General features: G+C 43.6%; 1 protein-coding gene across 1 annotated transcript; it reads right to left on the reverse strand.

The window, feature by feature from the left end:
• Positions 1-548: 548 nt before the first annotated feature.
• LOC309553005 (olfactory receptor 11L1-like) lies at positions 549-1,478 on the reverse strand (the record flags this gene model as incomplete). Its single annotated transcript, XM_082253908.1, has 1 exon — positions 549-1,478. The coding sequence occupies one exon, from the start codon at positions 1,476-1,478 to the stop codon at positions 549-551; it is 930 nt and encodes a 309-aa protein (XP_082110034.1).
• Between the last annotated feature and the right edge of the window lie 11,754 nt (positions 1,479-13,232).

Genomic DNA, 13,232 nt, shown 5'->3' on the forward strand with positions numbered 1-13,232 from the left:
ATACCATAGTATGTGGACTCTATATCTTTCCTACAGACTAAATAATAAACACCAATTTTGGTTATTTTCACCAAAGAAATGTAGCAGAATACAGTTTGATCTAAATGTATGAAAAAGATTATTTATTTGCAAAATTTTATAACAGAAAAATAAAAAACACTTTTATTTTTTTTTTAAATATTTGCCTTTTTCATTTATTTAGAAGAAAAAAAAAAAAAAAAAAACAATGATGATAATTACCACCAACAGAAAGCTCTATTTGTGTAAAAAAATGATAAAAATGTCATATGGGTACAGTGTTGCATGACAATTGTCAAAGTGCGACAGCGCCGAAAGCTGAAAATTGGCCTGGGCAGGAAGGGGGTAAAAGTGCCCAGTATTGAAGTGGTTAATTTTTCCCCAATTGGTGCAAGTCCTTCATGGCATTGTCCAGCTATACAAGTCCTTTGTTTGACAATTCATTGCCGATTATACAGTTTTTAAGCTTTACGGTGGGTTTAATAACCAGCCCGTGAATCGAGAACCTAGGCTAGTCCAATAATCCCTACCTAGTATTTGCTTTTGATGATGTTTACTAATTTGGACAAAGCTAATCTGATATCCTGGTTCCTGAAGCTATAAATAATAGGGTTTAACAATGGTGTGATCACAGTGTATAGCAATGAAAGAAGTTTGTTAATGTTTGATGGATGATCTTTAGAGAACGATAGATAGACAATAATTAGAGTGCCATAATAGATAGACACAACTGTCAAGTGGGAACTACAAGTGTAGAAGGCTTTCCACCTGCCGTTGGTGGTAGGTATTCTGAGTATTTTAGCAAAGATAGAAATATATGTAGCAGTGATGTACATTAAAGGGATAAAGGTTAATGGAAGACCTGCCACAAAGTCCTGAACCTCCAGAATGGTTGTGTCTGAACACGATAGCTGCAGAATAGGAGCCAAATCACAGAAGAAATGGTCAATAACATTGGGACCACAGAAGTCTAGTCTACCCATCTGAATAGCCAAAGTCAACATCACAGAGATTGGTATAAACCAGGACCAAAAAACCAGCTGAATGCATCTTCGAAGATCCATGATCGAAGAGTACCGCAATGGGTTGCATATGGCCATGTAACGGTCATAAGACATAACTGCAAGAAGAAGACATTCTGTCGTCGCCAGAACTCCGAACAAAAAAAACTGGCTAATGCATCCCGAAACAGAAATTGATGCTTTGGCCGCCAATATAACGTCCATCATCAAGGGGGCTATCACAGAGCTGAGAAGAAGATCGCAAGATGACAGGTGGCTCAGGAAAAAGTACATAGGAGAGCTAAGACTTTGACTTAGGGCCACCAGGGAGATGATCAGGAGGTTGCCGGATACGGTGAACACATAAAGAAGAAGAGATCCTAGGAAAAGGAAACCTTTGCCATTATGGCTATTCTGAAATCCCAGGAGTATGAACCAGGTGACCACTGTTTGGTTCATTACCTAGAGCAGGACAGAAAATATTAATATAAATCAGAAAAATAATGGGTATAAAGGCAAACAATTATAATTTTTTGGTAAAAATGAATAGTACACTATGCAGGACAAGCTTTCACAACATACGTTACTACTCTATCTCCATCGAATCAAAGTAGCATTGGGGAATAAAGCTTGAACATAATAAAAAACACAAATTCTATGGTTCACCGCCCACTAAGGATAATTGTTTTATGCTTTTGTGGGAAAGCAAGGTAAGGCCTCTTACGTATCTTTTGTCTTGTACTTGTTGGAAGAGCCTAGAAATATGGGATAAACCCTTTGCACACTCCTATAAACCCTTTTTCGCAAACTTTGCAGCTAAAAAATGGGTTTCTTGTTCACACATATTGCAATACATGTTTAAAGTGATCCTAAAGTCTCTTTTTTTAGTTAAAAATAACAAACATGTTATACCTACCTGCTCTGTGAAATGGTTTTGCACAGAGAAGCCCAGATCCTCCTCTTCTTGGGTCTACTGGAGCTCCTGGCCCCTCCCTCCTGCCAAGTGTCCCCACAGCAAGCAGCTTGTTATTGGGGCACCTGAGCCGAGCCACAGCTCTGTGTGTCTATTCCGAGACGGAGCCATAGCTCCACTCCGCCCCCTCTCTCCTCATTGGCTCACTGACCTTGATAGACACAAATGGTGCCCCGCTGCTGTCTTAGCCAATGAGGAGGGAAGGTCCCGGACAGCCGAGACTCTCGCACAACATCGCTGGATAGAGATGGGGCTCAGGTAAGTATTAGGGGGCTGAGGGGGGAGCTGCACACAGGAGGTGTTTTAGCTTAACCTCTTCTGGACCTCCCCATGTAAATTTACTGCAGTGGGGCGGCTTCTCTGTGCAAAATCTCATACCTGTACCTGATTTCGCTCTTCCTGGACTGGGGCACGCAGGCGCACCACCAGTGACCGGTCCAATTATAATGGGAGCCAATCAGCAGGTGCTGATCGTTCCCGAGGCAGACAGAACAACGGACAACTTCCACACACAACTTCTGTTGTGTTCAGAGAAGTTGTGTGTGGAAGTTGTCCGCTCTTTGTGTGCTCCGAGCCGGGATCTCTACTACCGGGAGATCGGTGGATGTATAGGGGGTCTGCTGGGGAGGAGGAGGAGGAGATCTCTGCATACAGGACAGGAGAGGAGAGGAGGTCCTTGGCTCAGCACTTGGTTTTTCAATGGATGTCTGAATATCTGAAATAGATTTTTGCCAGGAAAGGGACATGTTATCGGCTGTGGAACGCACGCCGGGTGTCGGACCGTACTCCAGGAAGAAACAAACTCTTTGTATCCTGACGAGCTCGGTATACATCCTTCATCCGGTAATAGTGCATTCGGCTGTCTAGCTATATGATGCCGATAGGGCACTGATATATTGTTGGTTAGATGTTTTTAATCTTTTTAATAAATGGATTTGATTTATGAAAATACTACACCATGAGGAGTCCCTTGTTTCTGTTTTGATACCCAGGAGAGTGGACAAGATACTGGAGTATTTAAACAAGTGTTGCATGATCCAGGTTGCCATACGGTAACAGAGATCAACTACATCTGACAAGCTCTAACTCCGGGCATCCTTGCACGAATGTCTAGGAGATACCCACCATCACTGCTCCCCTGCATGGTTGTGGTTACTTCACTGGGACATTATAAGTTGTATATGCACCGGACGTTGAGTGGATAACCAGAGTGGATAATTGTACAGAGCACAGAAGCACTTTATTTATTTATATTTTTTGCACCTTATCAATTTATACATATTGCACGATTTATTTATATTTATATCTGTAAGGATTAGTATGTCACTAAGATGCTTTAATATTTGAGGATTGCACAGCATTATATTTGAGTTTGAACATTGGATATATGGTTCACATAAGGGGGTGACCACTTATCTCTCACAATAGCACTTTAAAACGAACAGGAGGAATAATTTTATATTAGTCACATAAGCACTTTATTGCATGGTAGGATTCAATGCAGGTGGAGAGCAGGAATAGTCAGAGCAAGCCAGGTCAGTATTTCAAGAGCAGATGCATGTAACAGGCTTGCAGCGGGCAATCCAGCAGCGATGGAGACAGTTGCAGAGTCAGACGAACCGGGTCAATCACAGGCAGATGGACCAGTTGCAAATGCGAAGGCAGGAGCAAAGTCAGGATACAGGCCAAGTCAGTAACAGATCAGTGGAGCAGTAGCAAGGGGCACAGGCAGAAGCGAGGTCAGAGGCAGACCGGGGTAAGTCCAAGTGGAGTTCAGGAGTAATCAAGACAAGTTGGGTTGGTAACAGTAGCCAGATGCAGAGAACCAGGTTGGGGGGGGGGGGGTCTGGTATGCATGGGAACGCTGTACACAAGACAGGTCTCAAGCATTGCACAGGCTCAATTTAACCACTTGAAGACCAGGCCTTTTTCTGACACTTGTTGTTTACAAGTTTACATTATTATTTTGAAAATTACTTAGAACCCCCAAACATTTTATATATATTTACATAGCAGAAACCCTAGAGAATAAAATGGGGACCGTTGCAATATTTTATGTCACACTGTTACATAATTACATAGTTAGTGAGGTTGAAAAAAAACAGCAGTCCATCCAGTTCAACCTTTGAAGAGTATCTGTGTGTATATAAGTGTTTATGTCAATAGTACGCTGTATACCCCTGTATGTTGTGGTCGTTAAGGTGGCCATCTAATAGTTTTTTAAAATTTCCAATGCTCCCTGCTGATACCACTGCTTGTGGGAGAGAATTCCACATCCTTACCGTTCTGAGGGTAAAGAAGATTATACTGCTTCTCTTCTAATTTTAGTGAATGGCTGGTCTTTTTAAATTCTCTTTCGCTGAAAAGTTTGTTCCCTATGCTAGGGTCGCCAGTACGGTATTTGCACGTTGATATCATACTCTCTCTCAAGCGTCTCTTCTCCAGAGAGAATAAGTTCAATGCTTGAAGTCTTTCCTCACAGCTGAAGCCCTCCATTCCCTATATTAGCCTTGTTGCCCTTCTCTGGACTCTCTCCAGTTCCAGCACATCCTTCCTGAGGACTGGTGCCCAGAATTGGATAGCATATTCAAGATACAGCCGGACCAGAGTCTTGTAGAGTGGGAGAATTATCGTTTTATCTCTGGAGTGAATCCCCTTTGTTTTATACATCCCAATATTCTGTTGGCTTTGCTTGCAGTAGCTTGGCATTGCATGCCATTGCTGAGCTTGTCATCTACTAGGACCCCCAGGTCCTTTTTCATTTTAGATATCCTCAAAGTTTCTCCCTCTAGTGAGTAACTTGTGTTTGTATTTCTGGCACCCAAATTCATTACCTTTCATTTTCCAACAATAACCCTCATTTTTCATGTAGATGCCCACCCCATTATTTGGTTTAGGTCTTCTTGTAAGGCTTCCACATCCTGAGTAGAAGTTATTGCCCGGCTTAATTTAGTATCGTCCGCAAATACAGAGATTGAACTGTTTATCCCATCCTCTAGATAGTTTATGAATAAATTAAACAGGATTGGTTCCAGGACAGATCCTCGGAGGACCCCACTTTCCACACCAGACTATTCTGAGTACTCGCCATTTATCACCACCCTCTAGACACGCCCCTGAAGCCAGTTTTCAATCCAGGTACTCACCCTATGGTCCATACCTACGTATCTTAGTTTGTACAGTAAACGTTTGTGAGGAACTATATGAAATGCCTTTGTAAAGTCCAGATATATAATATCCACTGCCCTTCTTTATCTAGATGGCAGCTCACTTCTTTACAAAAGGTTAATAGATTGGTCTGGCAAAAACGATGAATCCATGCTGATTAATAATAATGATACTATTTTATTACTAAAATCTTGTATATAGTCCCTTATCAACGCCTCCAAATGCTTGCAGACTATTAATGTTCAGGTAACTGGCCTGTTGTTACCCAGGGATATATCTCGGCCCTTTTTTAAATATTGGTGCCACGTTGGCTTTTCTCCGCTGGCACCATTCCTGTAAGTAGACTGTCCATAAAAATTAGGAACAATAGTCTAGCTATCACCTGGCTGAGTTCTTGTGTAAGTCATCCGGTGACCAATTTATGTTAGGTTTTTCAAGTCTAGCTCTGACTCTGTCTTCTGTTAACCATGAGGGTGCTTCCTGTGATGTGTTATTAACATCAACATTACAGTCTAGGTTACTGTATCCCCTGTTTCTTTTGTGAAGATTGAGGAGAAAAATTTATTTAGAACCTTTGCCTTCTCTCTGTCCTGTATAGCCAGATTCCCTTCATCATCCTTTATGGGGCCAATATGTTCTCACCTCACTTTCTTACTATTTATATACTTAAATAATTTCTTGTTTTAATTTTTTTAGTCTCTTCCGCAATGTGCCTTTCGTGTTCTATCCCAGCCACCTTGATTGTGCTCTTACATTTCTTATTGCATTCTTTGTAATGTTGGGATGTTGGGATGTTGGCAATGACCTTGTATTTTTTGAAGGCCTTTTCTTTTGTTTTTATATGCATTTTTACATTGGAGTTTAGCCACCCAGGGTTTATTTTAGCTCTTTTAAACATATTCCCTGTTGGAATGCACTGGCCAATACCTTTGATTAGTATGTTCTGAAAGCACGCCCATTTTTCTTCAGTTTTTTTTTGTTCCTAGGATTCTATCCCATTTAATATTGTCTAGCAAAGTGCGCAGTTTAGGGAAGTTGGCTCTTTTGGAAATCAGTGTCTTTTGGTATTACCTTTGTGTTTCCTATTTCTGTGATTTATACTGAAACAATTTGACCTATGGTCACTGTTTACTAAGTTGCCCTGTATTTCTACATCCGCAATCAGGTCTGTATTATTCTTAATCAGTAGGTCTAGTAACGCATTGTTTCCCGTTGGTGCATTCACCATCTGACCCATAAAATAGTCCTGCAAAGCATTTAGAAAATGGTGAGCCTTAGACAAATGAAGGGTTCCTTCTGCCCAGTCTATTTCTGGAAAATTAAATTCCCCCATTATAATGACATTTCCCATTCTTGCCACCATTCGAAGTTGTGATAGGAGGTCTGCCTCCCCCTCCTCCCTCTTGTTGGGGGGCCTATAGCATAAGCCCAATTTTACTTTCCCCATAGTAACTTCCCTTTGAAGGTCTACCCATAAGGATTCCAGCTCCTCCCTTGCTGTATTAGTGATATTGTCCTTCATATTCACTTGCGCATCGTTGTTGATATACAGGCATACCCCTCTCTATTTTTTTACCCTCCCTATCTCTGTGACAAAGGGAATACCCCTGAATGGTTGCCAGCCAATAATGAGAGCTGTCAAACCAAGGTTTTGAAATTCCCACAAAATCAAAATCCTCCTCATACATTAACAGCTCCAGTTCTCCCATCTTGTTAGCCAGACATCTAGCATTGGTATACAAACCTCATAATTTTGGCCAATCCATGTGGAAAATTATATCTCATGCTCCCTGAACAATTCTTTTACAAATTGAGCCTGACGAATCCTGGCATTGTCATCTTGGAATATGCCCTTACCATCAGGGAAGAAAAAATCCATTGATGGAATAACCTGGTCATTCAGTATATTCAGGTTGTCAGCTTATCTCATTATTTGGGCACATGCAGTAACTATCCAATAGAATAGTTACTGCATGCTTAGCTTAGTTAGTTGCTTAGGTAATTCCAGGTGGCAACTTTTTTTTTGGTCAGGCAGTGTATTACAAAGAATGTAAGCATCACTTGTAATAGAAATAAGCATGACAGGTCCTCTTTGTTGTGAGATCTGTGGTCACACTTAAAAGCAAAAAAAAATTAAATTTTACATTTACTACAAAAAATTAACAATTTGCCTTTTAAAACCGGTAGGCGGAAGTGACATCAGACATTGCTCCCATCCTCCAAGGGCATAGAGTCGAGTGTGGGGCCATCTTGTTCTCACTCAACTTCCTGCTATCGCTCCAGGGGATCAGATCATTTCCCCCTTTACTGATGGCTCCGGTAAGCAGGAAAAGGACCAGGAGGCAGTGGGAGGAGGGGGGACCACTCCCACTGCCTATAAAAGTGATCCCATTGCAAATCTGCCGCCTTGACCACTTTTATCGAATGCCGAATTGCCTGATGTATAAAATAACAATGGTATTTAACGTCAAAATAATGACGTATATATACAGCGGGCAGTCTGGAAGAGGTTAAAAGAGGTAAATAGTGCCATTGCGAGCAACAGATGTGTACATGTGGGCAACAGATGCGCACATGTGCATGAATATGCACGTGTGCGCATGCATGAGCACATGCACATTTTCTATGTGTATGTAAAGGTACATTAATTAGCCTACGAAGGGGAAAAAAAGTGCTGCGCTCAAATAGGTGTACTTTGTATAGAAACAAGTTTACATAAAAAATATATATACTGTATATATAAATAATGTCACACAATAAAGTGCAGCGTGCAAGAAACAAATTGTGTTCAAAACATAAATATATAAAGATGATTATATTTCATAACCATACAAAAGTGCAAAATGCAAATGGGCAATCTGCAATAAATAAATAAATAAATAAATAAGATGCAAAAAACAAAATTGAAACAAAGTCCACGGAAATGTGAATATCAAGATGAGAATACTAGGAATACAAGATGAGGAAAGAGCCCACTTCTAAAGGAAAGTTTCGTACTTCAATTAAAGAGTCACTAGGACAAGTGTATCCACCACCCAAGAAGGAGAGTCAAAATGCTTACCAAAGTCACTGGACTCAACTGCCCGCAGCAAGGAATCGTTCAAGCATAGGGGTACTGAAACCACAGTTAAGGCAGTAGTCTCTGGGAAGCTGTCACCATCCCTTTCATCACATCAAGACTCCTCTATTGGGTCCTGAACTTGAGTATCCATAAAAAAAAAAAAGGTTTCCTCAGAGATTTATTAAAAAAAGTAGAAAATGTACATCCATTCTGAAGTTACAAACAGTTCAGGTACAAGCTTTAAAAGTGTGATCACAAATGGTATCCAACAAGTGCAATGACATGGAGTAAGCTCATTACAACTCAACACGTTTCGTCCACACAGACATCATGTGGGGTAACACCTATTTGAGCATGGCACTTTTTTCCCCTTGTGGATTACCACACAATAATCGTTGTATTGTAGTGTAAGCAGCTGCTTTCTATGACAGTAGAGCAGTCATTTTCATATAGTTTTCTTGATAAATTAGCCTATGCCCATGCACAGGACGCCATCCAGAAGAGCCGTGTTGTCTGCTGATATGCCCTTCCTGACATCCAACATGCAGTGCCCTTAACACTAAAGCACATTTTATAAAATTATATCTTCTCCTCTCTGAACTATCAACAATTAATTTAATCTTTATGTAGCACTGCCCCCTGGGGGTTGCTGATCATAGTCTTCCCTGGGCCTCCCTCTGATTATCTTGACACTTGGGTATTTTCACACGGCCACCGGCACACTCTTCTGCCCATTATCCAATGACCAGTCTAGGGTGTTTGGTTTTTTTGTATTTATTGTTAGAACTTGGATAGGAGAAGGGACTTGGCCTCACTTGATTGAACTGAATAGCAGACCCTCTGCTGAACCATATTGCATTTGTATGGAAGAAAAAAGTCCTTTGCTTGCTCTGGCAGCAGACGCAATGAACACTGACTCTTCAGGACACTAACTAGTATCCTCTCTTAGCTGGCACCCTTCCACTGATTTCACTCGCTTGAAGGGATGGCCCTAACTGAACAGGCCCCTAGACTTGGATCTGTACTCACAGTAACCAGGAACAGATACTTCCAGTTATACCCCCCCTCTCAGTAACCTCTGCAGGATATTTGGGTTGCAGCTTCTGTAACTCGGCCCTCAGGTTGTCCACCTGAGGCCACATGGCAGCCTGTACAGAGGAAGGGCAGCAGTCCCCTCCCTCCGGGACCCCGCTCTCCAGCTGAAGACCACATGCACACCTGCCAGTATAAATATAGTCACCCAGCATGCCTTGAGGCACTATCCTCTGCCAATGGCCAGAGCTGTATCTACAACCATGCTCCATTTTGTCAGGTTTCCTCCCACTGTACAATATTCTCCATCCTATTGGACCAGTAAGAAAAAGGCCGACAACATGAGCAGCATCTAATCACACTGAGCAGACCCTATCAATGGATCACTGCTCCCTTTTAGGCAAAGAGTACTTAAATTTACCTGACAGTTTCCCTGGTAAGCAGGGAATCCTAAAAACGTTGCACTCTTTAGCAACCTACCTAGGGGGGTGCTTCATCCACCCCCGCCTACAAAAAATGTATACAAAAATGTACAATGAGTCTACCACAAACTTGGAAGAGGGAGAAAAAAGCAGTTAACAAATGAACAAGGCCATCAGTCCTACCCCATATGTGGCAGATCTGAATAATAAATTAGTGTGAAAACATATAAGTCATCTGCTGTACAATATATATATATATATATATATATACACATTTAAATGATTTTCCACCAATTGTACTTTATTAGTGTACCACCCCGTCAAACATAAAATGATTGGTGGGTTAAAATGGCCAAGCACCCTAACTAACTATGCTACAAGTATAGTATCATCACATATGTACGATTATTTTCCATGGACTATCTCATCCAAGGCATAAGGACTTCTTGCAAGCCTGAAAAGAAAATACACAAATACATTGCAATTCTATGACCTAACATACTTACAGGAAACTGTCCTTTCCTCAGAGGCGACTTTCTCACCCGAACAGGCACCTATCACTAACTCAGTTAGTAGAGATACGTAGAGATATTTTGTGCATCCATCCCCCAGGGGAACTCTTGACACGTTGTCCCATTGTGTTCCTGTAAAAGACAAACAGAACACCCTACAATTCTACCTGACTAAACACATTCTGCACTATTCCAAGCGGGAACCATATGGCTAGCAATAGGTAAAGTCCATCTCAAATACCAGGGTACTGACTATCAATTCAATATAAGTGCTGCGCTACATTCTCTTTTCTATCTTATACAATCTAACAAATAATGTGTCAATTCATACAAGAAGTAAACATAATAATGAAGCATCAATACATAAAATAATAATAAATAATTTTAAACCAAAATAAGTATAAATGAATGTTCACAGTTCATATATTTCCCCTGTAATGTAATTCCTTTAACATATCACATTCCATGTATTCAATCCAAAAACATGTGCTTCAAAGACACAGATGTGCTCCAAAATAAAATGATGTGCCACCTCACTCGTGCTCCCCCCTCCTGGGTGTCTCCTCATCTCAAAGAGTTTGACCCCACAATTAGGTTAGGTCAAACTGCACTTGTGAACCTCCCCTGGGCTCAATCAGATAGATCTAGATCTTCCGGTTCCTCTGCTCTTCCGTATGGTAATCTCTCAGACAGTGGATTGTATTAAGGCAAAATATATGTGAAAAAAAAGCTCCAATAGTGCTTATATTGTTTTTACATGACCTTTATTTAAACATTTCCTGAAAAATGGGTACTAACATGCTTCTGGTGCAGTGCAGTGTTAAAAAAATCATACTGTATATACTTTAAATGTAGGACACCTTTTGGGTATATGAGGGGGCCCTGCCTGCCTGTTCCATCACTGTCGGGGGCCACATGTTCCACCACTGTGGCGGGGGTGCCCGCCGTTAAAGGGTCACCGCCAAAGGGGGAAGGGGGGTAGGGTGCTCGCCCGCCTGCTTCCTATTGCTGCAGAATCCATCCATTGATGTCGGGAGGCAGAGCAGAAAGTCAGCTAACAGCCAGTAGAGTGGCCATCCCTCTGCCTAAGCCCCCCCCTCCACCGCCATTTCTCTTCTTGATCCCACCCCTCCACTGCCATTCCTCTGCCTGATCCCATCCCCCCCACCGCCATCCCTCTGCCTTAATCCAATCTCTCCCACCGCCATCCCTCTGCCTGATCCCATCTCTCCCACCGCCATCCCTCTGCCTGATCCCATCTCTCCCACCGCCATCCCTCTGCCTGAACCCATCCCTCCCACAGCCATCCCTCTGCCTGATTCATCCCTCGCACAGCCATTCCTCTGCCTGATCCCATCCCTCCCACCGCCTTCCCTCTGCCTGATCTTATCCCTCACATCGCCATCCCTCTGCCTGATCCCATCCCTCCCACCGCCTTCCCTCTGCCTGATCTTATCCCTCCCATCGCCATCCCTCTGCCTGATCCCATCCTTCCCACCGCCATCCCTCTGCCTGATCCCATCCCTCGCACCGCCATCCCTCTGCCTGATCCCATCCCTCCCACCGCCATCCCTCTGCCTGATCCCATCCCTCCCACCGCCATCCCTCTGCCTGATCTTATCCCTCCCACCAACATTCCGCTGCCTGATCCCATGCCTCCCACCGCCATCCATCCCTCTGTCTGATCCCCCCCTCCCATGAGGCAGTGGTGACGGGGGGATAGGGATTACATCAGTAGCGGGGGTGGTGGGGATAGGAATGACATCAGTGGCAGTGGTGGTGAGGATAGAGATGACATCAGTGGTGATGAGGATAGGGAAGTAATCAGTGGCAGTGGACATTGTCGTTCCTATCCTCACCACCACTGCCACTGATGTCATCACTATCCCCACCACCACCGCCACTGATGTTATCCCTATCCTTACCACCACTGCCACTGATGTTATCCCTATCCTTACCACCACTGCTACTGATGTCACCCCCTATCCTCATAATTCCCACTGATGTAATCCCTAGCCTCAACACCGCCACTGATGTTATCCCTATCCCCACCACCACTGATGTCATCCCTATCCCTACCACCACCGCCACTGATGTTATCCCCACCACCACCGCCACTGATGTCATCCCTATCCCCACCACCATATTTACAGACCCCTTCCTGGTTCTCTATTGTGACACATCCCCTGCAGCAGCCGGCAGGAGAGGGGAAGGAGCACAGTGGAGGGGTGGGGGGCAGCACAGTAGGGGGGGGGACAGGGGAGCACACAGGGCCCTAAAGACAGCAGAACACAAGTGAACTGGATAGGATGAGTGGCTGGGGCAGCACACAGAGGAACCAATCTCCTCCATTTTCCTCCTGCAGCTACAGGAGGAAAAAGGAGGACAGTGATTTCTCTACATGCTGCCCCTCCTATCCAGGTGTACAGGGGGAGCTGATAAATTACATATTTACCGACCCCTTCCTGGTTCTCAATTGTGACACATCCCCTGCAGCAGCCGGCAGGAGAGGGAAGGGAGCACAGTGGAGGGGGTAGCACAGTAGGGGGGGCAGGGGAGCACACAGGGCCCTAGAGACAGCAGAACACAAGTGAACTGGATAGGAGGAGTGACAGGGGCAGCATACAGAGGAACCAATCTCCTCCATTTTCCTCCTGCAGCTACAGGAGGAAAAAAGAGGACAGTGATTTCTCTACATGCTGCCCCTCCTATCCAGGTGTACAGGGGGAGCTGATAAATTACATATTTACCGACCCCTTCCTGGTTCTCAATTGTGACACATCCCCTGCAGCAGCCGGCAGGAGAGGGAAGGGAGCACAGTGGAGGGGGTAGCACAGTAGGGGGGGCAGGGGAGCACACAGGGCCCTAGAGACAGCAGAACACAAGTGAACTGGATAGGAGGAGTGACAGGGGCAGCATACAGAGGAACCAATCTCCTCCATTTTCCTCCTGAAGCTACAGGAAGAAAAAGGAGGACAGTGATTTCCAGTGGCGGCTGGTGCTCAAAAAATTTTTTTGGGAGGGGGGGGGGGTTGCATGACTTTG

Source organism: Pelophylax lessonae (genome assembly GCF_965119305.1).
Source record: "Pelophylax lessonae genome assembly, chromosome: 4".
In the NCBI taxonomy this organism is placed as follows: domain Eukaryota; kingdom Metazoa; phylum Chordata; class Amphibia; order Anura; family Ranidae; genus Pelophylax; species Pelophylax lessonae.